Here is a 27328-nt window from a genome sequence, read left to right as displayed (position 1 = left end):
CTGCGATAACACTGAGCGCTGTCTAACGTAAGGAAGTAATTCAGAACTCCATATAAATTTTAAAACTTCATGCACAGAGAGGGATAACTGGGGGAATTCCCTGTGGGTCGGTGGTCAGGGCTCCACACTTCCACTTAAGGGGGCACTGGTTCGAAACCTCGTTGGGGAACTAAAATCCCATGTGCCTCGAGGTGTGACCAAAAAAAAGGATGAGTAACTTGCATTTCTGCGTTTTACACTTTTTTCGTTTATTTTTGGCTGTTTTGGCTCTTCGTTGCCGCACAGGCTTTTCTCCAGTTGGAACGAGCCGGGGCCGCTCTGGCTGTGGTGCTGGGCCTCTCGCTGCAATGACTTGTTGCGGAGTCTGGGCTCTGGAGCACGTGGATGTCTGCAGACGTGGCACGTGGGCTCGCTGGTGGGAGTCCAGGGCTCTAGAGCACAGCCTCGATAGTTACGGCGCACAGAATTGCTTGCTTCGAGGTATGTGGGATCTTCCCGGACCAGGGATCAAACCCCATGTCTCCTGCATTAGCAGGTGGATTCTTTGCTCCTGAGCCACCAGAGAAGCTCTACGCTGTTTTTCTACAAGATTGAGGTTATTCAACCATATAATCCAAGAGCACAGAAGTGAGTCTCTTGGGGCTACCTGCTTGCTCACACAGAGCCAGAGCGGACGTGCCCCAGGCCACTGCTGAGGGGCCTCTGCCCACAGGGCTGCTGGCAGAGCTGAGGCTGTTTCTCTACAGCCAGCTCTTTCCGGTGCTTTTCCACTGCAGTGATTTTTTTTTTTTTTTGTCCCAGTGAAATCATTTCGAAATGCACTAACTTCAGCATTAATCACAACCAGGATTCTCTCCATCACCAGCAAGGGCAGCTTAGACTCACCCGGAGATGTCTTAGCGCCACGCACGCAGCTTGCTGGAGTTTTGCATCATTTTCGGTCAGGGCGTTGGTGTAGAAGAGCAAGGCCTAGGAAATGAGGTGGCTGTGAACGGGGGGCTGGTGAGAGCATAACCCTTGGTACTACCCACCGCCCGCCTTCCAGTATGCTCACAGCCTGTGTACACAGCATGGAGTTGGAGGCTGTGGTACTCAGTTCATCTGCAAGCACTGGTCTTAGGACTTCCCTGGGGGTCCAGTGGCTACGACTCCACTCACGATGCGGGGAGCCTGGGTTCCATCCCCCATCAGGGAACTGGATGCCACATGCCACAGCTAAGACCCAGTGCAGCCAAATACATATTTTTTTGAAAACTCATCTAATGTTTACAAAATGCATTCTGAAACTACCATCTAGATAAAATGCGACATCAGAGAGACCCGCTGTCCACGGGGGACAGCAGAAGAACTGAACACAGGGAGCTTTGGTGAGGCCACCAGAAGGAAAAGCATCTCATCACTCTTTCCGGTCATAGCTCTGACCCTGCCCCATCGGTCACGTGACCATGGCCATGTCCATCCAGCTGGAAAATAAGCTGGTGCTTCCTTTGCAGTATTGCTTTAGGGGCTCATAGGAAGCAGGGGGGATGGGGGATGTGCCTGGCACTTGGGTGCGCCCAAGACTACGGTAAGTATTGCCCAGTATTGTCCTCCGACCCTGGTGGGCTGGTCCCCTAAATCTAGAATAGTCACAGGGCCAGGAACCTAAAAGGCGGAGGGGTCCCGTCTCTTGGTTTTTCTAGTGAACCAAACAACGAGCCAGCCAGCCACATTTGTTAGTCGAGGGTAAAGGAGGGCAACTGTCAGAATTCTGAAGAAGGAACACCCTACACGCAGGTGACGTCTCAGAGACCGAATAGACAACGTGGCTGTAGAAACACTGAGCTGAGTGAGCTGGTACGCATGGGACACGCAGTCATGACAGCTTGGCAACCCCGGCCCCGCCCCCGGGACTGGGGCCGCCCGTGGTGAGGATGGCCACGCACGAGACTGTGGTCATGTCGGGACCATCGCACAAACGCACCACCCCCATCACCCACCTTGCGCTTCTCCGAGATGAAGCCCACCTGCCCCCGGCTCACAGGCCCACAGAGGCCGCCGGCAGCCCCACGCACCTTTTCCCGAAAGCTCTTGTTTCTGGCCGCGCCAGCCAGGCGGGTGCTGGCCGCTCTGCAGGCCCGGGGGGGTCCATCCAGCTGGAGCAGCGCCCAGGCCCTCAGCGTCTGTGGCAAGGGCTGGAGCTGGCCCAGCCGCTTCCCCTGCAGCTTCCTGACTGTCCTGGTCTGGGCCCTGCACTGCAGCTCCTCCGCGAGCGTTACTGGAAGAGACAGAAGGGGGCAGCTGGGGTCCCCTCTGACTGCGGCTGGTCCAGGAAGCTGCAGGCTGAACATCAGCTATGGAGGAGCAAATCCCAAGACGTGTCCACCGAGGCCCCGCCCAAACCGGTCCCGAAGGGGCCTCCTGGAATCTCCAGGAAGGCGTTCTAGCTAGGGGTCAAATACACCCTGAAGATGAATCAACGCCAGTCCCTATTTCAGGGACTCGGGCCAGCCCAGCACACCCTCCTGTCCACTTGCGACCTCTGCTGTGCTTCGTACAACCTCCTGCCCTTGGAGCTCATTTCTATGTGGAGTCAACAGACAATGTAATTAAATCTAGTTCTCAAAAGAACAGCTGGAGGGGAAAGGCATTCTGAAAAACTGGCTTCGCAGAGCTGAGACACAGGGCTCCGCGATGGGCTGTCCCCAACACGGGGCGCCGGCCCGCCGCCCCAGCCCCTACCTTCCTTGGTGAGCTGGGCGAAGTGCTTCTCCAGGTCAGAGACGCTCTGCCTCCGCAGGTAGCTGTGAAACTGGAACCAGGTGATGGTCTGTTCCTCAGGGAGCCCGGCTCCAGGCAGCAGCCCGCCGCAGCTGACCACCTGCTCCAGGAGCCTGCGACAGGCTGGCGACACAGAGAGAGGGTGAGGGGGAGACGGGGGTCTCAACCCCTGGGCGACACCCCGGGAGCCCAGCCGGGTCGGTCTGGAGGCTCCGTGACGGCTGTGCACGGGATCTCTGGGGCACCCCCCATTCCCACGAGGACACACTCCAGCTGAGGCCCCTCAGTCTGAATCCCAGCGGCAGGGTGGGTGGTTAGAACTGGTTGAGGTCCAGAGCCACTGCCTGGAGTACGCGTGCCACCCTTCAGTGGTCAACACAAAGATGCCACAGCTCTACGTTCCAGGGAAGAGTCCAGCCAAGATTCACGATGCTGCTGTCGAGCAGATAGGGTCCTGCCTACCTTCCCCGGGGGCCCTTCTCTAAGGTTCTGGTGGAAGCTATGCAATCAACCGGTCCCCAGAAGCACCAGCCCACAGACAGACGCAGGCCGCTCCCGGGGTTCACTGGCTCCACCCTCCTCCCCCGGGAAGAGGAGGTGCTTTGTGGTCAAGTGAGCGACACCTCCCTTCGATGCCGCGGGGGCATCTGCAGCAGAGGCGGGCACGGAAGGGGCAAGAGGGAGGCCTGTGGTGGTGATGCTCCAGACCCGGGGCTCCACGCAGCGTTGCCCAGGGAGCACGGGGAGGGGACGGGCTACCTATCTCTAGGGGCTCCACACAGCGTTGCCCAGGGAGCATGGGGAGGGGACGGGCTACCTATCTCTAGCTGTCCCAGGTATTTCCCCCTGACTCTGTGCAGGAACGTCTTCTTGAGCTGGTCCAGCAGCGCCGTCCCCGGGCAGGACAGGGTGGCACCGGGCCCCGTGCAGCCCCTCCAGAGCTTCAGGCAGCCCTTCCTCCGCGTGGCCTGTGGGAGGACTGAAAGGCTGGGCTCAGAGAGCCGCCCGGCATGGGGGGAAGAGTGAGCAACGAGGAGGCCCGGGGGTCCCTGCCCCTGGGACCCAAGGGCTCGGGCAGGGGGGTGCGGCCTGGCCTAAGGCAGGCCCCTTCCCCACACGCAGGCGTCACCTGCGGAGACGAGCAGCTTTGGCCCTGAGCCTCATCTGGTAACCGCCTGCCGGCCCCACGACACCCCCGGGACTGCTGCTCCCAGTCTCCCCTGACGGACAAGGGCAGGTCCCACGGGGCTGGGGTCCCTGCCCCTGTTGGGCAGCATGCCGTGTGTGCCTTGAATGTGTGCTGGGGATTCCTTCATTGACACCTACCCGGGGGCCTCCCCATTATACAGATGGGGAAGCTGAGGCTCGGAGCAGCGACTCGTTTGCTCAGAGCAGTGACCCTCGTCCAGGGTCACCCAGCTGACCGAGGCTAGCTGGCCTCCCTTCCCGCCCCCATGGTGTGGGTCTGGTCCCAGCCCAGACACTCCCCACTTGCGTCCCCTGGGTGCCATTGACTGACAAGTGTCGGGAAGGGAGAGGAGCCCCCCACCCCCCACGGGCTTTCATCCTCATCACTTCCTGCCATTCACACGGCCGGACAGCAGGTACTTACTCTCCTCAATGGACATTGCTTTGCTGACCTTCTCAAAGTCAAGCACGGAAAGCGTCTCTAGAACCTGCTTCTGCTGCGCAGCTTCTTCCAGAAGGCACTCCTGGACCATCCTCGACAGGTTAGGGGAGCCCAGTTTCTGGGAAGCAGCCCACGGTGTGCCAGGTTAGCCCAGAACATGCCCTCTGAGGTCAGCTACCATGCCCATGACCCCCACCCGCCCTTTCCCCATCTGCCCCTTCCCCGTCCCTCCTATCCCCACGGTAGCGCCCTGTCGTCTGGGGATTCCTCCTCGCCAGAGCAGCTGAGAGGACAGGATGCAGGCTGGAGCTGCCAGGAGCCTGCCAGAGCATGAGGCCAACCAGCACAGGCAAGCAGAGCCGAGAGAGGGTGAGACCCAATCGTGATGTTGTTTGCAACCCTGGATCCAGCTGGACCTGAAGCCCACCTCTGGGCCTTTCAAGTCTGTGAACCAAATCATTTCCTTCTGAACCAGTTTGGATTGGAGCTCCAGCATCTGCCACCTAAAGAGTCACCACCACTGCCTTCGGTTTATGGCCTGGGCTGCCTGAGGACCACAGGACTATTTACCCCTCCCATCTTGAATCTTCCACCCCGCCCCGCCCCCCCAGGTCCTCGCCCACCTGCAGCAGCGCTGTGCAGACCTGGAGGTGAACCGTGAGCAGCACGTCGAGCTCTGGGGCGCCAGCCGTGAGCTCCCTGGACGGCGCTTTCAGCGGCGGTGTTGGAGGTGGGCTCTTGTCCTTTCTGAGTGGAAGTGAGAACTGGGTGACTGGTCCGTTAGCATTCAGCTGCCTCCAAGGACAGAGGAAACCCTCCCTCCCTGGAGAGCTCTGATCACGGGGGCCGACTCCAGGTCCCAGGAAGATGAAGGTAAACTGGGGAGAAAACTAAGAAACAGAGACGCGGCAAATGGGAGTGACAGCTCTCACAAAGCAGGGCTGGGAAGGCCGCCCCGCCCCGCCCACTTTCCGGGGCGTGCAGAAGCCTGGGGCTCAGACGAATCCCTAGCTCTGGGACTCTGGATGAGTCTGCCTCCCAGAGCCTCAGTTTACTCGTCCGGAAAGTGGGGGCAGGAACCCCAAGCTTGGGCCACCGGGGGGTTGAGTAAGACACCAGCGCACCCGGCACCGTGTCTGCTCCATGACGGGCTGAGCCCGAGCCCTGAGGGGGTGGACGTGGCACCCCCTCCCTGGGGGGTCCCGGGAGGTGGGGAGAAATGTAACCCATTCGTGTACTTCTGTGCTGCTGAGCTGTGGGTGCCTGCCATGCTTGTGGGGGCGGGGCTGCGAGATTGCTCCGCAGAGGTCTGAGGTTCTACTGCGTGTACCGGAGTCGTTTTATAAGATTTAAAAAGAAAGCCCACTGCTCAGAGCAGACGCTCAAGGCTAGCTGAGTGATCCTTGTTTGCTCCGCTGGTCACATGCCAGGCAGGGCCAGGGCCATAATAAAGAAACCAACACAGAGTCGGGGCTGAGGGGCCGGCAGGCCGCTGGGCCCGAGGCTGGACTCCAGGTCAGTGCTGGGAGGGGCGCACTCACCGCAGGCCCTGGGAGCCCCCAAACAGGGCCAGCTCGTGGGGGGTGATGTGGGCGTTGAGGAAGGAGAAGCTCTCCAGGATGCACTCCATCAGGCTCTCAGTGGATGCGTGCTCCCGGCGAGCTCTGCGGGGCTGCGGGCAGACGGACGGACCGACGGCCAGACCTCAGGGGCGCCCGGGCCGGGGGGCATGTCCCCAGGGCCCTCCCCAAGGGGCCCTGCCACCCGGGGTGTGGGGCCTGAGGCGGACCGTTAACGTTTCCAAGAAAAACCAGAAACCTCGACTTTGTGGGGAGCCGCCCAGTTTTCAACTATCGACAGCTAATTGTAAATTATTTTGTTAAGACAGCGTGGGTCAGGCCCAACAACCCGGGCCAAAGGCCACCAGGTAAGCCTCTGGATTGCAGATGTCTCCTCTCCCAGGGAAGCGTGGAAGGGGAGGACTTTGGAGGCAGCCCTTGCCTGCGGGACGGGAAGGGTCAAGTCATCAAAGCCTCGCAGGGGCCGCTCCCCTGTGGCTGAGTCCCACAGAGTGCACGGGGCTAGCTCAGACCCCACGAGTCAGAACTGGGCTCCTGAAGGTTGACCCAGGGAGAACATCTTGAGCAACAAGATAAGAATAAGGCTGCTTGCAGATGTTTCCTTGCTTGATGGGGAAAAAACATGTGCACATGTATGTATGCACACACGCACAGGCGCACACACACACACGGCCCCGTTATTCACAGCAATTACGGCGCATAAAGTCACCGTGACCCCTGGGATTTGAAACTGAACCAGTCTGCTTGCACGGGAAATGCAGAGGCCATGAGCCTCGGGTCAATGCTTTTCATCTGCCTGTCAGCACAGAACCTTGTTGTCTGTGTCTGTGTGTGCGCGCGTGTGCTCAGTCGTGTTTGACTCTGTGACCCCAAGGGCTGTGGCCTGCCAGATTCCTCTGTCCATGGAATTTTCCAGGCAAGAATACTCGTGTGGGCTGCCGTTTCCTTCTCCAGGGAATCCTCCCGACCCAGGGATGGAACCCGCGTCTCTTGTGTCTCCTGTGCTGGCAGGCAGATCCTTTCCCACGGTGCCCCCTGGGGTGCCTATGTCTGCTTAAAGGCGTCTCACTTAATAGACACACCGCTGACTTAACACCGAGCTCAAAGGCTGCTCAGCAAAGGCTGATCACTGACTTAACACCGAGCTCAAAGGCTGCTCAGCCAAGGCTGAACAAGACTTATCCAGCACACAGACTTCCTCCACAAGGTGCATCAGCAACACTGACCAGCATCTCAGCCCAGCCCTCGGGGGCTGTTTCAAACAGCAAAGTCACCAAACCTAAGTACTGTGTGGGCCAAAAGTTTATTTCAGTTTTTCCCTAACATGCCAGGCTCCCTGTCCCACTGCCAGTCAGGGCACCATCAGGGCGTGCCCCCCGCAGAGAGCCCACATACCTTCAGCCGGTCCCTGAAGGCAAGGATCTGGTACTCCAGCTCCCGGAGCTGCGGCGGGGCAGGGTCCACAGACCTCAGTAGGTCCAGCACCTCCTGCAGAGGCCTCTCGAGGGGCAGCCCAGGCCCACTTGCCGTGTCCTTGGGGTCTCCTTCGTCGGGGCCTCCCTGGCTCCCCGGGAGCGCGTCGTTGTGGAAGGGGGAGCCCCGTGACAGGTCGGGGGTTCCCACCCCCAAGTCTCTCCAGCCCGGCTGCTCCACGAACGAACCCTCCGCCAGGTGCAGCATGTCCGGCAGGAGGCCCAGGGGCGGGGGTTCCTCTGGGGCCTCCTCTTCGATGGAGGTATTGGGGCCCACGGCCGAGGGTAGGAAGCCCACGTCTGAAGTGGATGCCGATGTGCTGGTCTCCGTGTCTCGGGGGTCCTCAGAGCTGAAGGAGTCCATCTCGGGCAGCTCCTGACTGCGGCTCCGCAGGCCGGGGCCCCGAAGGTCGCCGTCGGACAGGCAGCTGAGGACAGAGGGGGCCCTCGGCCTGTCCAGCAGCAAGGCCTGCTGTGCCCGCGGCTGCAGGACAGACTGGAGACAGACAGACAGACAGGCCGGCCAGCCTCAGCAGCTGCCCTGGGGATCAGAGTCAGACCCCCGAGGGTGGCCCCCAGACGTCTGCTCTGTATACCCACAGCCGCGGGATGACCGGGGTCCGCCAAGGCGCCTAGCACCCGGAAGCGCCGGTGAGAGCCAGGCCCCCCGTATCCCGCTCACTCACTCCTTTCCAGCCCCAGCTCCCTAGTCAGCTCGAAGTGAACCCTCACCACACCTCCCTGAGGGTGGCACACTTCTGCCCCCGGAGAAGCAAGGTGCGCGCGAGGAAGGATGGACGTGCGGGCATTTTAATCCAGGCCAGCATACACGAACTCTGACCTCCTCTGCTGTGCCCTCCCCCTCATCAACCAGACCAATGGCTGACGTTCCTACAGCACCACCTGTAACTGCCAGGCATTCCAGAGAGCATTCCTCATTTACAAAGTCACTTATTTAACCCTCACAAAGCCCCATAGGGGCAGAGCTGTTAGTTTCATTTCTCCGATACAGAAACAGAAGTTCAGAGAGGTTGAGTGACTTGCTCAAGGTCACACGGCAGATGAAAGGCAGAGATAGACAGAATTTGGAGCCCAGGCCATCTGGCTTCAGAGTCCATGCTCTTGACCGTAAATGACTTTGTAAGCAAAGTACGCTGGGACCACCCCGGCTGGACAACCAGTTTCCTTTAAATGCACAAGCTGCCTGGCTCATCTAAAGCTGCCTTCCCCACCTAAGGTCCAGAGGAGGGCGACAGGGTGGTCCCGCTCCGCATGCCTGGACCCTCCCTGGGCATCGACACACACAGGGTGACGTGTGTACCAGGTCGTTTACTGCCCACTTGTTGGTAACAGCAAAAACTGAGCCTCAGTATCTTGTTAAGTGCAGTTTTTAGCCAAGTACGAGATGCTGCATGGCGCCAACATGACAGAGAAGGTCTCCAGGGCGTCACCAGGGCAAGGGCTGCTGAGGGACACAGGCTAGAGAGGCTGCATCTGCTCCCAGATGGCCCAGAGCCTCTCTGGAGGACCACGGAGGAAGCTGAGAAGAGTAGGGGTGCTAAGGAGGGGACCCAGGCCCCTGGAGGTCACAGGAAAGAGGTATCTATCTCACCACAAACGAAGTCAATCTATTACCTACTGGAAACACGTTCCAAGTGCGAAACAAACGAGCCCGAGGCTGTGGCCGGGGTGGCAGAACCATCTGGAGAACCCCACCCAGTCAAGGCCAGAACCGAGTCCAGAGGCCGCAGAACAGAGGGCAGGCAGTGAAAAAGAAAAGGTACCCCAAAACACCCCCAAACAAGGAAGGCTGAGCCCAAAGCTTGCTGCAGCTGGAGGTGCACGTGCTGACCATGTGCTGACCCCTGGGGAGTCACACCCCCCACCCCCAATCCCAGCCCGCCCACCACATCCCCACCCAGGGAGGCTCACTCACCAGGTAGTATCTCTCCCGGAAGCTGGGGGTGTTTGGGGGTGTCCAGTTGTACAAGGAGCCCTTCCTGCTGCCTATGGAGAACTTGCCCGGGGGGCTGGGTGACACCAGGAAGCTCTCGGTATCAAATGGGCTGGAGGAGAGCAGAGGCCAGGGTGTCATCGACGGCCGGAGGACATCGGACCACAGACAGGACCAGGGGACTTGAGACAGAGGCTCAGTGTGGGGGGGCGTGGACAGGCACAGTGGAGGGACTCCAGGTCCCCCCTCTGAAGCCTCCCAGAAACGTCTCAGATATCCATTGCCCCGAGGGTCCTTAGCCAAATGGGGAGGGGCAGCGATTGGCCCCCTTGGAGGGGCCGATGAATGACCCCCCTTTGGAGGCCCTTTGAGAAGCTCAGCAGAGCAGCAGCGGACACTCAGAGCTGCCATCTTCTGCGTAAACCACATCACCGCCCCCCACAGGTTCCTCCCGGGTCAGGGGGCTCCCATCACAGTCCTGGGGGAAGATGCAGACCTGCGGGGGAAGCACGAGAAGCGACGCTCCAGCCAGGCCCTTGCCTGTCCTTGGAGCTGCCAGGGCTGGGTCAGCCCTCCCTGCCTCGTGGACACCGGCTTGCCTGTCTGCACGCTGGCCCTGCTCACAGCGTCTAGAGCCCAGCTCAGCCACGAGGGCCCACAGCCCAGGGGCCCTGCCTGGATGCCTGTCCTGCCCGCCCAGGGCACTTATGGGCCAGCCGGACGCCTGGGTCCTTGGACCTTCCCGACCTGGGGTTGCAGGGCGCTGCAGGGCCACCCCCTGCCCTGACCGCTTGAGCGGTGTGCTCACCCCCACTAGACAAATGCAGGCACTGAAGCGGGAGTGTCATTCCTCCAAGTCTACCCAGTTCACCCCCAGGGAGAAAAGACAGACTGGCCCCAACTGGTCAGAACGGGCACCAGAGTAGAGGAAGCGTGTGTCTGCCCCTTTGCTCCTGCAGCACCTGCTCTGGGGAGTCAGGAGAAGGGAATTTCCTCGAAACACAAGGTTTCATTTGGCGATTAAAAAAAAAAGATCTCTGCTACCAAAAACCAAAACCTGTGGAAACCACCAGGATGGGATGCTCAGTGGAAAGCCCCACACTAGGCCGGGGTGCTTTCCACGAGCGTCCCCCATCCGTGGCGGTGGCCCAGGGGGACCGCAGGGTGACCGCTCACCCCTGTGCCTGGTGGGCGCTGGGGTCAGCAGGTAAGGAGATGGTGGGTGTAGGAAGGCAGAGGTGGGTTTCTCCTGGGAATCCAGCCCAGGAGGCTGCCATAAAGGGTCCTGGCCGGCCCCGGTCTTTAATAGCCACTAATTCAAAAGTGAAAAAAAAGAGAATTTAAACGCGGGGCGGGGGTCAGGCCGCAGCATGGACAGGGCTGCAGAAAGGGGTCTGGTCTGAGCCCCTGCTTGTCTAGGTGGCAGCCTGAGGGCGGGCCGCCCCGGGCGGATGCTGGGGTGAGGTCAGGCCACCAGGGGGAGCCGGAGAGGTCTCTCCGCCGTCCTGGATGGGGCGGGTTTGGGGCCGACCCCACTCTCCCTAGGCCCCTGCCCCCACCACCCCCGCCCACCCCCCACCCCTCCGGAGGGGCAGCGGGGAAGCGGCCGCCCGCACTCACTTCCACAGCACCTCCAGCTGCAGCTTGATGGTGCCCAGCTCTGTGATGTCCACCACGATGACCTGCGGCCGGGTGGTGAAGAAGTCGGTAATGTCGCAGGTCACCGCGCCCACCGCCAGCGAGCTCAGGCCGCGCAGCTCCGTCACCTGGGGGAGGGCGAAGCGGTGGGTGTGGGCGCCGCGCCCCCACTCCCTCCCGCTCCGCCCTCCGCCCCCCGGCCCCACCCACCTTGATCTCGAAGTTCTCGTGCAGGGTGGGGATGAAGGCCTTCTCCTCCTCGTCCCAGGTCTGGCTGTCGTCCGACTCGATGCGGCCCCGCAGCTTCCAGCGTTGGCGGCCCAGACGCAGGAGCACCTGTGCGCCAGGGCCGAGAAAGGAGCGGTCAGCCGCGCCCCCTTGCCACCCCCTGGGGGCCCTCCCTGCCAACTGGGGCGGGGGACAGGAACCCAGCGGAGACCCTGGTTCCCAGAAACCCCACTTCCGAAGGCCTGGCGGGGAGCCCTGAGGACGGATCCCAGAGGGCGGGCGTACCTCGTACTGGTCTCCAGGACAAAGACGTGCGTAGCCCACCAAGCCTGGAACACAGAGACGGGCTCGTCTCTCCGCTGTCCACTGTCCTTACCCCGTGGGTCACAGGCCCTCAAGCGGGGAGCCCCCCGCCACACTGGGGGTCATCAGCTTCGGGGGGATGGGCAGTGAGCTAAGCCATCAGGATGACAAGGGGCAGACCAGGGCCCTCACTTTCAACTCAGAGAGCGGGCGGGACTTGCCCGAGGTCACAAGTCACAGGAGTGGAAACCCGGGCTGGGCCTGGAACCCTGGGGTTCTGACCATCACCCCCCACCCTCAGCACAAGCCCCAGGTCCCAGAGAAGGCCCGAGGCTCCACCCAGACTGCCCCCACCCCAGCCCAGCCCTGTCACCTTTCATCCTGACGCGGAACTCGCCCAGGTGAACCTCCAGGGCCCCCTCGATAAACCACATGTCCTGCAAAGCCCCACAGGAGGCGGCTCACCGCCTGCCCTGGGATGGACCACGGGGCAGGCACGGACCCTGCCAGACAGAGACCCCCCACCCCCGGGGGCAGAGGCAGAGGCTGCCTCAGGGCCCCGTGAGCCCCCACACCGGCCCTCCGCCACCCACCTCGGCGCATTCCTGCAGGCTGCGGCTCAGCTCCTGCAGGCTCTCCCTGGAGGCGCGGCTGGGCGGGCGCCGGGAGAAGGCCCGCTGCATGCTGGAGGCGCCGTCGCGCAGGCGGCACTGGATGCAGTAGCCCTCATAGAGCTCGTCCACCTGCGGGCGCACGCACCGGGACTGTCTCCCCACCCAGCCCCTCAGGAGGCCACACCCCACGTCGTGCTGGCCCCGCCCACCTGCGGGCGCGGCACCGGGACTGTCTCCCCACCCAGCCCCTCAGGAGGCCACACCCCACGTCGTGCTGGCCCCGCCCACCTGCGGGCGCACGCACCGGGACTGTCTCCCCACCCCAGCCCCTCAGGAGGCCACACCCCACGTCGTGCTGGCCCCGCCCCCAGCGCACGTGCGCCCTCGGGGGCAGGGACCGCGTCTGTCCCATGCACTCCGCATCCCCAGCACCTGGCAGCGGCTGGCGCACAGCTCAGGCACGATAAAAACTAGTGAGCGGGATGGGTGGATGCGGTTTTCAGCGGTCAAACAGGGAAGCTGCGTGTGTGATGTTCCGTCCACCCGCGGGGCTCCCAGGGAGCAGAGCGAGTTCATGGAGGGGTTTGCCCACATAAAGCTTGAGGGACTTGCTGTGTGACCTTGAGCCCGTCGTGTCCCTCTCCGGGCCTCTACAGCCCCGTCCGTACAACCGGGTGGTTGGACTCATCACTCGGCCCTCTAACCCCATCCCCTGATCCCCACCTCTGGGCTCAGCCCCCACGGTCTCTGCACCCCCTTGGCTTTCTGCAGCCACCTGGCACCCAGAGAGCCTTCCTCCACTGACGGCACAGAGGTCCCCCCCTCAAGCAGAGAGGCGCCCCTGAAACCAGGCTGACCTTGCTGATGTGAAACTCCATCTTCCGAATGTGCCTCTCCACTGAGCGTGTTTGCTTCTCCCAGAAGAAGAGAAGGTGCTTTAAAAGGAGCCTGGGCCACCCCCCACCCCAAGCCCACACCACTCTCCTGCAGGTCCTGACACAGAGCTGGGCTCGAAGTCAGGCCAGCCCCTCACTATCCCTAAGGAAGGCTCATGGCCGAGCCTCAGTTTCCCCATCTGTCAAGTGGGGAGGAAACCCAAGTATTCCTCCCATAGGATGGCCGGGGGATGGAAGACCCACGAAGACATTATTCCCATCCAGCCAAGCCTAGCCGCGGCCCGCCTTGCTTACCCCATGCGGAGAGAAGTTTCCCTCACCTTGTCCAGATCGTAATAGAAAGCCTGTTGGAGGGGGAGGTGTCAGGGCTCCAGCGTTCCTCCAAGACCCGTGAGCCTCCATCCCAGGGGCGCCCGAGCTCAGAGGACAAAAAGCCAGCGGCCGCTCCGTCCTCCGAGGCCTGCAGTCAGCAAGCTGCGGTCCAGGCCGGGCAGGAAGAATGAGCGAACACATGGGCTTTGGGGGAGCCAGCTAAGGCCTGACTCTACGTGCCAGCTGTGTGTCCCAGGCAAGCTTCTCTGCCTCTCTGAGCCTCCATCTCCTTTTGAAAGAGGAGACACCATCGCGCCTACCCCACAGCGTTGTTATGAAAAGGACGGTGCAAATTCAACGAGAGGGGAACCACTGTGATTTGCTTATTTAAGGGGCGACTTCAGCCACAACCAGATACTCGGAAGAGGCAGCCGGCGGCACCAGGAGTTCAGATGGAAGGAGACTGGGCCATCCCCGCCAGGCGCCATGGTACAGCCAGTGAAAAGAATCTATTGTCAGGGTGAGGGGGTCTCTGTGCAAAGGGCCAGAGAGTAAATAGCGCAGCTTGGGCCTGCCACATGGTTCCTGCCTCTGGAGCATGAAAAGCAGCCACAAACAGTGTGCCCACGATGGGTGTGCCTGTGATCATGTAAGTTATTTCCAAAACAGGCCCTGCCTTACCCGCGTGGGTTAGGGTCACTATATCTGAGCCTGGACAAATTTCCACAAAGTTGGCGACCACCAACGAAAAGAAGTAAGACAGGGGAGAGTTTGCAGGTTGTGACTTCACTTTGTAAGGTGACCCTTACAGATCCCTCTATATATATACACAGTCTGCGTACTTGCAGTAAGGTGGCGAGGGAGGAAAATATGGAAAGATAAATACTAGATGATCCTCAAGGGTTAAACAGGATGGGACAGAGAAGATCGGGGAGGGGGGTCAGTCAAGCAATAGGGAAAAGATGGTTGACCACCCCCCAGAGGGGCGTCTGCTTTCCTAGGTGTGCATCTGTGACATCGTATATGTGGGATTATGAGATGAAAACCCTATGTAAGAAATTAAGAAATGGGGAAGTTCCCAAGGCTTTGGAAAGAACAGTAACTGTACAGCAATTTCTCAGAGACTGGGAACCTGGCCCCACGTGCTTCGTCCCTCTGGGTGGCCCCTTCACAGCCTCAGTGTACCCACCTATGAAATGGGAGCAGCTAAAACATACAGACCTCTACACAAGCCTCGCCTTCCTCAGAGTTACTTCTAGAAGGGAGAGACAGAGACAGCTGAATAGCCGCAGCTGTTGGAGAGGGAGGTGTGACAAGTGCAGCCAGATAGAGACGAGGGGGCCGAGAGGGACTCCCCAGGACTGGAAAAAACCTGAGTGCTGGAGAGACACAGGTCCCCCGTCAGGGGGGTCCTGGAAATGCCAGCAGATAAATGACAAGACAGCCAGTTCCATTTAAATTTCAAATGAACGATGGATAAAGTTTCTTTTTTAGTGTAACTATGTCCTGAAGGTGGCAGGGGACATACTTACACTGAAAAATGATTTGTTATTTATCTGAAAATCAAATTTAACGGGGCATCGTATTTTTTTTGGTTTGTTTTTGGTATTGGGCTTTTCTGGAGTTTTGTTTTTTGTTTTGGGTCCAAGTGAGGTTCATTCATTAAAAATAAAGCCTACTCTGTCGGCCTCTGCGTTCCCAAGACTGAGGTTCACACCCACGAGGCAGGCAAGGGGGTGAACCCGGGCACTCGGCTGGGAGGGGCTGGGGAGGGGTCTCACCAGCCTGGAATTCCTGCGAGTGTCCTTGTGGCGTCCCGTCAGGTAATCCAGCTCGGCCTGCTGGGCGCACAGATGCTCCCTGCGGGGAGGGCGAGGGAGAGGAGTTTGGGAAGGAGAAGAGGAAGGAACGAAATGGGCAGGGGCGCGGTGCTCCACGGAGGAGGCAGCCACGGCCGGGCCTGGGGAGAAGCGGGGTGCTCAGCAGACTCAAGGGTCAGAGGGCAGAGCCAGACCCCCCGCCGAGAACCCGGCCCCCCGCCCGCTCTGCCTCCGCATCCCACACACTGTGTGCCCTGCACTGTGCCAAGCGGGAATTCCCCCAACAGCCCTGCCAACAGGAGGGAGCTGCTGTTATTATACCCATTTTAGAGATGGGCAAACTGACTCGGAAGCCACCCAGTACAGGGTCCACAAGGCAGGGAAGAGTCTGAACCCAGATCTGAAAACAGGTGATGGCTTCCAGAGGCCAATATCCTCCCCCCAGCCATGGGAGCTGTGGGGGGCAGGGAGCGGGGAGGACACGCCTTCCTCACAGACAAAGGCTGGCTGTCCTGCTGTCTGGATGGCCGGGACCAGAATGGGTCTTAGCAAACCCCTATTTTGGAAAACACAGAAAAAGCCGTGGGTCCGAGGGAGACTTTTCACATTGTGTTTTGCAGCCAATGAGACTCTTGAGAGTCCCTTGGACTGCAAGGAGACCAAACCAGCCCATCCTAAAGGAAATCAGCCCTGAATATTCACTGGAAGGACTGATGCTGAGGCTGAAGCTCCAATACTTTGGCCACCTGATGCGAAGAACTGACTCATTTGAAAAGACTCTGAGGCTGGGAAAGACTGAAGGCAGGAGGAAAAGGGGTCAACAGAGATGAGATGGTTGGATGGCATCACCGACTCAATGGACATGAGTTTGAGCAAACTCCAGGAGATGGTGATGGACAGGGAGGCCTGGCGTGCTGCAGGCCCTGGGGTCGCAAAGAGTCAGACACGACTGAGCGGCTGAACTGAACTGAACTCTGTGGCTGGCACTTGATAAACCTCCAATAAAAATATGGGGAATAAGTGACTGACTCCTCTGTCCGAGCCTCTGCTCAGTCAATCAGTCATTCTCTCCTTCACTCAAGCCCAGCCGCCCTGGCCCTGACCTCCGGCTCCTCTGCAAGCTCCTACCACAGGGCCTTTGCATGTGCTTTCCCTCTGCCCGGGATGTTTGTCCCCCAGAGGCCAGCGTCATGGGTCCTTCTCAGAAACAGCCAGGACATCCTCAGGGAGGCCTCCGGACCACCCTGCGTGCAGGCCCCCCAGGTGCTGCCTCTCCACCACGCCCACTCCTCACTGCCCTCAGGGTGCGTGGAAGTTACGGTGTTGACCACATTACTCCTTTATGGCCATCGGCCCTGCCCGCCGTGGGTGTTCTCCATGGCAACAGGGCCCCTGCCATTATTCCCTCATCCCGGCGCCCAAGGAAGGGGCCGAGCATGTGGCTGCACCCAGGACATGCTTGTTGACTAAACGGATAACCAGGAGCTCACTCTGTGGCCGCGCACAGACAAGACCCACCCCCGACGCCGAGGGAGAGGCAGAGAGGAGCAAGCGGACGAGGCCAAAGGATGCAACGGGCAGCACACTGCCTCCTTACTTGAGCCCCCTCTTCAACGCTTCGAAGATCTTCTTCACTTGCTGGGGCTTGGGGTCTGAACAGACGCACCCCTTCCTCAGCGTGCCGTACGTCTTGGAGGATTTCGCAGGCATCCGAGATCTCACTGAGTTCCTGTGGACGGACTTTCTGTGAGAAGGATGGGGGGGATCAGGGTGGGGGTCTGGGCATGGCCCTTCTCGGGGACAAGCCCTTCGGGAATGGTGGCCAGAGCCCCAGGCAGTCAGGAGACCTCGCTGAGTCCTGCCCCCAAGCTGCATGGTCTCAAGAAGGTTGTCAAGACTCCCTGGGACTCAGCTTCCTCATCTGCAAAATGAGCGCTTGAATTTGAAGATGAACCTGATATGAGAAATTAGCCTAGAGTGAGCAATACAATCCAGCAGCCTGAATGCCAATGCTGTCTGTCTGTCTGCGCTCTTCAGCAAGCTCTGTGCAGGCGAAGCAGCATGAAGACCAAACCGTAGTCCAGTGGCGTTCCCAGGCCGGGCACCTGTTGGCTTTGACGGCCCAGCATCCACCCCCCTCCCTCTGTTAACAGCGCCTCAGTTTTCCTCTGGGGTGTCTCCCCAGCCCTGCTCTTTATTCATGTAGTCTGGCGAGAGCTGGAGTGACAAATTGCCACACTCATGAACACGCACACACATGCATCCACAGGCATTCTGAGGCAAACCGCTGTCCCAAGCCTGGACTAGCCAACACATCCCTCCCCCGGAAAGAGAACTTCTCCCCCTTCCTGGGCTTTCTCGGTGCGCTGAGCAGCAGGCTCCAGCCCCGTGCACTGGGACCCACTCAGGGGACCGCTGAGCAACAAGAGCTGGGAGAGGCCGCCCCTGGAGCGGACCATCCACCGGCTCCACGCGCTCAGGAGAAGGAGGGAGGAGCAACTGGTCTCATCTAAGACTCTATATCTTGGGAGGTTTCTGTGTCAAAGCAACTTCACTTCTACACTAATACACTACCCGAGCCTCAGTTTTTTTCATCTGTAAAATGGGGAATACAGCAGAACCTGAATCAGAGGGTAATGCTAAAAATTCTCCCAGATACCAAGTCAAAGGTTTGGCAGGGTGGGGTCAGTTAGTAGGTGCTTAATAAATGTCCATTACTGTTGAAGTAATGGTATCCTATCTGTATCCTTCCCTGTAACACAGCCTGGAAGACAGCAGGGGCTCAGTAAATACTGAACTAAGCTGAACAAGGGAAATGCCACATGTCAAGGGCCCTTGGCTGGACCCTGAAGGAAGAGCAGGAACACAGGTACCTCCACCCCCAAGAAGGGTGTTCCAGGTGAGCGGACAGACTGAGCAAGGGTGGAGAGGAGCCGGCGGAGTTGTGTGTGATGGGGGCGGTGGTCCCGCAGGGCGAGGCTTGACTGAAGCAGAGGCGGGAAGATGCTGGGAGGTGCTGCATCTTGGGCCCTACCTGCCTTGGGGACCCCGGGACGGGTGTGGGGAGGAGAGCGTTAGGTCCTAGCAAAGTTCCAGCTTCAAAGACCTTAACAGTGACAACTAAGATTTCCACAGAGCAGAGAAAATGAAGCCCTAGCCTGCAGCTCCTGGGCCGCTGGATTCACCGACACCATCCCCCCAACGGCCCAGGGAGCCGAGTGATAAGACGCAGCAGAAGGGTACACGCTGAGCACCCGCTGTTGCCCGGTGCTTGCTAAAGGCTTTGAATAAATAGTGACGTGCACAGCCACCCTAAGTGGGGCTTTCTCTGAGCCAGGCACCTTGATGGGAGCCAAGGGGCCAGAGGCCTAATCTTGGAGGCTCAAGGTCCTCAGAGAATGGGGTCGGGACTTGGGGTCCGGAAAGTAGGCAGGAGGCCAGCAGGACAGAGCTCCAGCTCCTTCACCAGGCCTGGGAGCAGGCCACTGGGCCACCAATGAGCCGTGGTCCCCACAAGGGCTGGCAGGGTGCTGGGCTGCCTTTCCAGTCTAGTCAGGACGCTGCCCGCTCCATGGACGGTCACAGAGACCTGCGGTCGACTCAGGAGCGCTGTCCTGCCCCCCTGCTGACGGGGACCAAGCCCCGAGCCCCGTGCTTCCCCAGCGTGGATGCCACATCACAAACCAGCGTGCCAGAGATTCAGATCCAAGCCTTGCCCAGGCATGCTGAGAACTCCGTCCCAAGGATGGTGTGGGAAAGAAGGATCTGGAACCCCACCCTGGAAACCTCGGGGCCTCGCCAAGCTAGAAACTCATATCATTTCTTGGGACACAGCTCCTGGTCAGCTGCCCATGTCCAAATCCTAACCCCAGAGATCACGGGTACTTAATCTGCTGGAGCCTCAGTTTTGCCATCTGTAAAAGAGGGATGATGAGAAGGCACGTCCCACAGAGTTATCATGAGATAGTCATTCACTCAGGAAATATTTACTGAGCTCCTATTACGCACAGATGCCATTCCAGGAGCCGGGACTAGCACAGTGACCAAAACAGTGACAAAACCTCCACCCTGTGAGCTGCCCTGCCATCTGTAAAATGAGGACCAGAGGAAGGGTTGCTGTGACAGTGAGTAAATGTAAAGAGATTCAAGCAGCTCCCAGGAAAGAGTAAGTGCTATATATATGCTGGAGTTAATAAGGTGATTTTTTAAAGTGCATACATCATTTATATCATACAGCAACTATTTATTTTCGTTGTTTAGTTGCTAGGTCATGTCTTAGCACGACTTAGCCCAGCGGACTCTTTTGCCTCCAGGCTCCTCTGTCCATGGGATTTCCCAGGCAAGAACACTGGAGTGGGTTGCCATTTCCTGCTGCAGAAGGTCCTTCCGACCCAGGGATGGAACCTGCGTCTCCTGCACTGGCAGGGGATTCTTTATCACTGAGCCACCTGGAAAGCCCACAACAACTATACTCCAATTGAAAAGTTATAATCGGATAGTACCTAGAGCCCAGAAAAAACAAAGGCCGGATAATGAATTTCAATAGGTTGACCAGGGAAGGCTCCTCCATTCAGGCCGTGCTTGACCAGGTAACGTGCATGGAGCCCTGGCATAAGCCTGTCACATCAGTAGCGCTCACCCCTGCACCTGCTGTCGCTGTTATCCACACACTGTACGTCCAGTGACACTTTGCACAGCCCAGGAAGGGGCTCTGTGCCTCGCTCTCCCACCCTCCCGGATGCCCTGTCACCCACCTCTTAGCACACAGCCTCCGCAAAGTTGGCATCTCCAGGCCGGCAGGGACAGGCAGGATTGTAGCCTCGAGAGAAGCAGGTTTCAGACAGGCTAGGGCCCCCGGCAGGAGAAGGCAATAGCAACCCACTCCAGTACGCTTGCCTGGAGAATCCCAGGGACAGAGGAGCCTGTTGGGCTGCCGTCTATGGGGTCGCGCAGAGTCGGACACGACTGACGAGACTTAGCAGCAGCAGCAGGGCCCCCAGCAGGTGGGCAGGGAGGCAGGTGCAGTGGGCACGCCACTAGGAGGTGGGGCTGCAGGAGCCCCGCTCACCTGCCAGCTCCCGGGGCCCCACGGTCCCCAGCGGGTGCGCACCCTGGCCAGCCCCACTTCCATCTACCTGGAGGCTTCCCTGCCCTTGGTCTCCAGCTGTGCCTGAAAGCACGGTCTCCCGGGGAAGCTCTGTGCCCTGTGCGCCTGTCTGAGGTCCCACGGAGCAGGTATGGCGGCCACTCGGAGCCGGCATGGTGGCCACTCCAGGGTCAGCAATGCAGCCTCCGGATGGTGAAATCAGGTTGCATGTCTGGCCCAGTGTCACAACCGCCAGGGCAGGGAGCACCCTCCAGGGGCGGATGTTACACTAGGACTCAGTAAATATTAAACACCCTCGGCATGCCAGACAAGCTTCCAGATGGGCACGTGCGACCCACTGGACCCATCCCTCACAGGAGGCTGCCAAGCCGGTCGGTCTGCCCGGGGTCGTTGAGAAACATTGGCGGCCCCGGGTGCATGACAGCCGCAGGTGCGGGATCCGGAGGCGGGCGGGGCTGGCGATGGGGCAGTAAATAATAGTATCGACTGGACGTGTTTTGGGTGAAGACTCAGAGTTCGCTGCAAGCTCACCTTTCCTCCTCTGTCGGTGGTTCAATGCCCGGGATGAGGACAGACACCCACACACCTGCCACGGTCGGGTCTGCTCTGGGGGCTCCCTGGGTGCCAGCACGTGCCTCCTGACATCTCTGAGCTCTAGCCCCCATCTGTCCTTTCTCTAGTCTCCTCTCCTTGGAAATCAAGGGCTGATTCTTAGTTTTCACACTGACATTTCCCAGGCATGTCAGCGGAGGAATTCCCAAGGCGAAGGGGACATCGCAGCAGATCCTGGCTCGGGAGTGTCCCTGCGCCACAGCCTGGGGGAGGGGAGACCTGGCTGAGGAACGGCAGGAAGGGGTTAAGAGCAGCCCTGCCTGTCAATCAGGGCAGAAAGGGGACAGTGTCAAGACCTGGCCTTCTTCTTCACCTCCCCACCTTAGTATATATGCCTTATGTTATAATATATTATTATGTATCAATATTTATTACACATGGCCTGGTTATATTAATAACAGTCCTTCATGCCTTAGTGGAAAATTTCCAGATTACTTCCCCAAGTAAATTCTTTGATTATGCAATTAAAAAGAAAAAATGTCCAGAGTCAAAGGGTGCCAGAGCAGGAATGTGGGCTGGGGACACCTAAGTGGAGCCCGGCTCTCCTGTTGTCCCGTCTAAGGTTATTTTTGCCTGACCCGCCCCCACTGCCGAGCGCCTTGGCGAGCGGCTCTGTTTCAGCCCGGTTGGATTACCTGGGCCATTAAGCCAGAAGGTGAGGCCTGAAACCCAATCCCCAGAACCAAGGGTCCGGACCCCTGGGCGCGGGACAGGGACAGGAAGTTAAAGATAAATCTGCTGCTTCCTGCGGTTGCGGCAGCGTCTCCCCCACCCCTGGCGAGGGCACTGCAGAGGGTGAGGCCCGATGGCGGCCACTCAGGAACCTCAGACCCCATCCAGGGTACATCTCCTCTAGAACTCCCTGTGGGGTTGAGAGGGGCTGGACGAGGACCCCCAGGAGGGGCCCGGGACATTTACAGCCACCGAGGCCATCTCTCTCAGACTGGGATACAGACTCTGCAGGCATCTGGTCAAGACAGCCTTGCTGATGACCACTGAGCTCTAGGGTCAACAGGTCAGATCTGCTCAGTTCTCTTTCTGCCCAGAGACCCAAGGAATCCAGGAGAGGCCAGCAAGAGCCCGGGGATCCCCCTTGGCACACTCTTTGTGCAGAGCTCCCAGTGGGGACATTTGCCATGTATACAGGGAGTCCGGAGGCCCCCAGAAGCCTCGCAGGAGGAGAGCTGCCGGCAGGACGGGAGGCAGAATCGGTGATGAGGCAGGGCAAGAGAAAGCGCAGGACCCTTTGGTCAACACTTGCTAAGGATTTTGGGATCGTGACAGCAGAGTGTGGACTGTGAGCACGGGCAGGGTCCACAGACCCCTCCCTGCTGCAGAGCCCAGGGACAGAGCCCGAAGTTCTTCCGTAGAAGTCAGAGGAAGGCGCCCTCCCGGAGGCCCAGCCGCACTCTCGGCTCCACGCACATTCAGCCAGGGCAGGTCCCATGGGCGGGAGGCCCCCGGGGACAGGCACAGCTGTCCTTGGCAGCCCTGTACAGACCCGATGGGGTGGGGGCCCGGTGAAGCCCAAGAAGACGCAGCTCAGAAATGACTGGATGCAGAAACAACGTCGTTCCCTGGCCAGTTTGGACGTAGCCCCTCTCCGCAGCATTTACGGAGCGCCCACTGTATGCTTTCCTCATCATCCCTAGACCCTCTCTGCAGCATTTATGGAGTGCCTACTGTGTGCCTTCCTCATCGCCCCAGCCCCTCTCCACAGCATTTACGGAGCGCCCACTGTATGCTTTCCTCATCATCCCTAGACCCTCTCTGCAGCATTTACGGAGCGCCCACTGTGTGCCTCCCTCATCGCCCCAGCCCCTCTCCACAGCATTTATGGAGCGCCCACTGTGTGCCTCCCTCATCGCCCCAGGCCCTCTCCGCAGCATTTATGGAGCGCCCACTGTATGCTTTCCTCATCATCCCTAGACCCTCTCTGCAGCATTTATGGAGTGCCCACTGTGTGCCTTCCTCATAGGGGCACCCACATGGTCCCTCCTCAGAGGCTTAGTATCAGGGGTGCTGGTGCTAACTCTGAGGCTTTGGCCAAATTTCTCCCCATCTCGGGGCCTCAGTTTCCTCTGTGCCAGCCTGTCCGTGGCTCCCCTCATGCTGTGCATGTCCCAAGAGCCCCCATCGGGTCCTCTCCCTTCCTGAGCACTCTCTCCCCGGCCGGCCGCACTTTCTGCCCCTCAAAGCTCATTCCCACCCCAGGGCCTTTGCACTGCTGTCCCGCTGCCTGGAAGGCCTCCCCACCCTCACGCCCTCTCTGCAGTACTCGACTCCTCTCCCCTCCAGCTTCACTGAACTGGGTCCCTCCTCCCTGTAGCCCCTGCTGCCTGCTTGCCTGCCCTGCTCTAACTCCGTCATGACGCCTGCCTCCAGCTGCACCCAACCCGAGTGTCATTGGCTTAGAGGGTGCAGCCTGGAACAGGGCCTGACCAGAGTCGGTGTCCAGAAATACGTAGGGAATGAATTACAGGTTCCTTAGGGTTTCACCAGACCTCGGCTGGTAAAAGAATCTGCCTGCAATGTAGGAGACCCCAGTGTGATTCCTGGATCGGGAAGATCCTCTGGAGAAGGGAATGGCTACCCGCTCCAGCTTTCTGGCCTGGAGAATTCCACGGACAGAGGAGTCGGGCGGACTACAGTCCACGGGGTCGCAAAGAGTCGGACACTAACTGAACAGCTTTCCCAAGGGTGCTTCCAGGATTTCAAAGCTGGCACACCTCGGAACTGAGGAGCTGAGCGGGGTGAGGGAGATGGGAGGGCCTGAATGAGGGGCCCAGCCTCATGGCGGCAGGGGCCCCCTTCCCCACCCCAGGATACGGCAGTGAAGCTCAGGCCCCTGAGACTCAGCAGGACCGGGCCAGGTGAAGGAGGGTGGGGAGAGTTCTGGGTGGAGGTGGGCGTGGGGCTGAACAAAGGCCCGGAGCAGGCAGAGACACCAGTGGGGGCTCACAGCGCAGCAGCCGGCCAGGCCTGGGGGGCAGGACTGGACTCTGAGTGGGACGGGAGCCCATGGAGGGTCTCAGGAGGGGAGCACCGTGGTGAGCTCAGGTCGCTGACGGGGTCACCGGCCCACCAGGCCCTGCGCCCTGCTCAGCTGCCGTCACAGTCGCTTGGCCGGCAGCTGGCGGGCCCCTCAGGATGCCAGGGCCGGCAGGGCCGTGGCCCCAGGAGCGGGAACGCAGCTTGCTCCCGGGCACTCCCTGAGGTTAGAGGAGACATCACGGAGCCGTCGTGAACCCAGTTCCGGGCGTGAGTGCCGACCAGGTCTGTCTCTGCAGAGGCCGCTCCGCCTCCCTGGAAACCTCCCACAAGCCCCTACTGTGTGCCAGCATGCCCCAGCAGTCACCACATGTCGCCTCCCTGTACCCACATGGCAAGCCCGCAAGGGAAGGACACTGGGCCTCCCCACTGGGCACATGAGGGAAGCCAGGCTCAGGGAGGTGAAGTCACTTGCCCCAGGTCACAGGTGGCCCTATTTCCTGTTCCATCAACCAGGAAGGACATTCTATCCCAATCCAACCTCCAGGAGACTAAGTTCCAACTCTGAATCTGTCTTGCTGTGTGGCCTTGGGTAAGTGGCTCCACCTCTCTGAGCCTCAGTTTTCTGATCTGCCAAGTGGGCCTGATAAACTCAGGCAGATCAGCTTACAGGATCAACAGCCAGGAATATGTGAGATGACACCTGTTTGGATCCGAAGCAAATTAGAGGTCTCTCCTAGCACTGAGTCTCACGCACGCGCGCATACACACACACACACACACACACACACACACTGCCCTGGGCTGCGGGGCTGGCAGGAGTGAGAGCCTCAGGGCCACCGGCAGCAGAGAAGAACGCCCTCACCACCCTCCTCCCCAGTCCTTGGCCTTCAGACAAGCCTCCCCCGCGCGGCGTGGGCAGAACTTACGCGGTCCTCCGGCTCTGGGCGCTGCTGAAGCCCGCGAAGGAGGCGCTCCGGCCCATGACCCCCACGGTCCCCGTGTCCCCGGAGGACAGGAACCGCAGCCTCACCGACATGGTGGTCACCTGCGGGGAGAGGGCAGGACAGTCAGCCTCGCAGTGGCACTTGGCAAGTGCTGACTGCAGGCCGACCACCCTCCACCGGGGCGCCCAACGGACCAGGGGGACGGCCATGCTGTGCCCAGCTCACAGATGAGGACACTGAGGCTCGGTGAGGTTGCGGGAGCAGGAGCAAGATGGGAACCGGGTCTCCCTCTGCACTCTGCGCTTGGGTTCTCAGCACCTATGCAACGCTGAGTCCTCGTGCAGGGGGGTCCAGCAAGTCCTGAGCCAGCTCCTCTCACCGCCCCTCTGCCAGGAATCCCGACCCCCTCCACAAACTCATATAGAGCATCTCCTGTGAGCCAGACACTGAGCAAGATGGGCCAAGCCCTCGCCCTCTGGGGCTCCTGGTCCAGCTGGAGGCTAAGAGCCACCAGGGACAGGAGGGTGTCCCTAGCAGAGTGATGGGGGTACCAGACCCACCCATGGAAAAGGCAACCAAGAGCTGAGAAGGCAAGGCTGAGGAGGGAAGAAGGACAAAGGGAGGGGGGGAAGGGCACAGGCAAAGGCCTGGAGGCGCAGAGGACCAGGTACAACCCAGGGACGGGCAGCTCGGTGGGTGGGGGTGTGGCCCCAGGTGAGGCTGGAGAGGCCAGCAGAGCACAGGCCGGGGGGCCTCAGCGGCCCCAGGGAGGGCTCTAGCCTTGCAGTTGGCTGAGGGTAGCTGGGAGCCATGTGAGGTTTTGACCAGGAGGTGACGAAGCCCAGTTCACAGGATGCCGGGCCACTGGCATCGGAGGCTCCCAGAAGCTCCCGGTCCACTGTCTCATCTCTGACCCAGCTGCAGCGAGGCCGGCCTAGAACCCTGACTTTTCCTTTTTCCAAACCATCTTGAGACTGGAAAAAAATGCCACTACATCCCTTGGGAATAACGCCAACTGTCTTCCAGCAATCGGAAAGTTCTCCTGCATATCTAACCTAAATCTCTGCTGCTACAGTTTCATACCTCACTCCTCGACCAGGGTGGAGTCAGTGCTAGGATTTCAGAGACCCCACTGGCCTGCGGGGGGGTCTGCCCCACCACGTCATCTCCTTCCTGCTCCCCCTCAGTGAGGCCCCTGCTTCCCACAGTCCCCCAACCCAGAGGCTGAGTCCAGACTCCACGCCTCTGCCCACCCTGGGGCCTCTGGCTGGAATAACAGTCTCCTTGGGGCCACGTCTGTCCAGTGTCTAGCCCTGCACTTTGTTTGTAGCCCCTGACAGAGGCTCCAGAGCCCTCACTCTGAACCCCCTGGAAGATCAGTGTAGCCCCACAAGCTTCCTCCTCCTCCAACACCCCTCACACCCCTCAGCCCCACACCCACTGTGCTTAGGTGAGTGCTGGAAACCAAAAAGCCAGACCTGGGCTCAAATCCCAGCTGCAGCTGGGCCACTCCCTGGCTCTGGGCCTCAGTGATCACATCTGTAAAATGGGAATTCAGGAAAGGATCAAGGAGACAACGGACTGAACAGCACATAATGTGAAGTAGACACCGGAAAGAGCTGGTTGCTTGTGCGGCGGTCAGCTGACTGAGACCCCAGCCTGGAGACCCCAATGCTGGGCAGGTGAGCCAAGGAACAACCCCTGGCCCTGACGGGGGAAGCAGCGACGGTTTGCTGAGCACCCACTGCATGGTGAGCCCCAGTGCCCGGGGCTGTCCCACCCTATAGACCTGTGACCTGCAGCCGGGTGTACGGACGGGGAGGTGGATGCAATCTGGAGGCGGAGGCAATTTATTGAGTGCTCATAAGTGCACGAAGTGCCTAAGTGAATTATCTTATTAGCTCCACACAACCCCCTTGGCGTAGGAGCTACCTAGCTCAGTAGATGAGGAAACTGAGGCTCAGAAAGACAACAAGGGAGCCCAGGGACCCAGCTAGGAAGCAGCAGAGCCAGGCTGAGGACCCAAGAGTTCTCAGACACGGACGCGGATGCCAGCGCCTCTCAGGCACGCGGTCAGGCATCCCCCACTCTGGGGGCTCACCCCAGCCCCACGGGGGGACCCCCGTGACCCCCACAGTCCCTACCTGGACTGCACGGCTGCCAGCCTGGACCAGCTCACAAGAGTCGAAGGTTAAATTGTCAGGAATGTTGGTAGCTTGAAATCAGCCGCGATAGAATTAAGTGCAGCGTGGAACTGGGCAAGTGCTACAAATTAGGTTTTGAGGGTTTTTTTTTCCCCTTGCTAGTTGTTAAACTTTTATCTTCACGCCGCTGCCCCCACCCCTATCAGCACAGGCTCTGGGTGGCACTGGAACCTCCTCAAACTGCCAAACACCCCCTCCCTCCACCTCAACCAAGCTGGGTGAGGGAACAGGAGGGAGCAGGCAAGGGGACCCCCAAGGTC

General features: G+C 59.7%; 1 protein-coding gene across 9 annotated transcripts in view; it reads right to left on the bottom strand.

The window, feature by feature from the left end:
* Positions 1-27328, bottom strand: part of RIPOR3 (RIPOR family member 3) — a 73050-nt gene that overhangs the window by 2709 nt on the left and 43013 nt on the right. For 2 of the 9 annotated variants that reach the window (XM_086331375.1, XM_086331376.1), the window contains exons 2-20: positions 24847-24965; positions 16805-16951; positions 15169-15247; positions 13396-13419; positions 13037-13090; positions 12159-12308; positions 11939-12002; positions 11548-11591; positions 11245-11370; positions 11017-11162; positions 9379-9508; positions 7366-7938; positions 5932-6062; positions 5014-5137; positions 4373-4508; positions 3578-3739; positions 2722-2883; positions 2055-2257; positions 886-969 (exon numbers count right to left, since the gene is read on the bottom strand). In XM_086331375.1, coding sequence (XP_086187501.1) covers positions 886-969; positions 2055-2257; positions 2722-2883; positions 3578-3739; positions 4373-4508; positions 5014-5137; positions 5932-6062; positions 7366-7938; positions 9379-9508; positions 11017-11162; positions 11245-11370; positions 11548-11591; positions 11939-12002; positions 12159-12308; positions 13037-13090; positions 13396-13419; positions 15169-15247; positions 16805-16951; positions 24847-24956 — 2649 coding nt within the window. In that variant the 5' untranslated portion in view covers positions 24957-24965. The other 7 variants (XM_086331378.1, XM_086331379.1, XM_086331381.1 and 4 more) reach the window with 6 other exon arrangements.

Source organism: Bos grunniens, chromosome 13, assembly GCF_055505025.1.
Source record: "Bos grunniens cultivar Pamir isolate PY7600 chromosome 13, Bosgru_T2T1.0, whole genome shotgun sequence".
NCBI classification, from domain to species: Eukaryota; Metazoa; Chordata; class Mammalia; order Artiodactyla; family Bovidae; genus Bos; species Bos grunniens.
The sequence above is the reverse complement of the archived record's forward strand: the minus strand, read 5'-3'. Positions and strand labels throughout refer to the sequence as shown.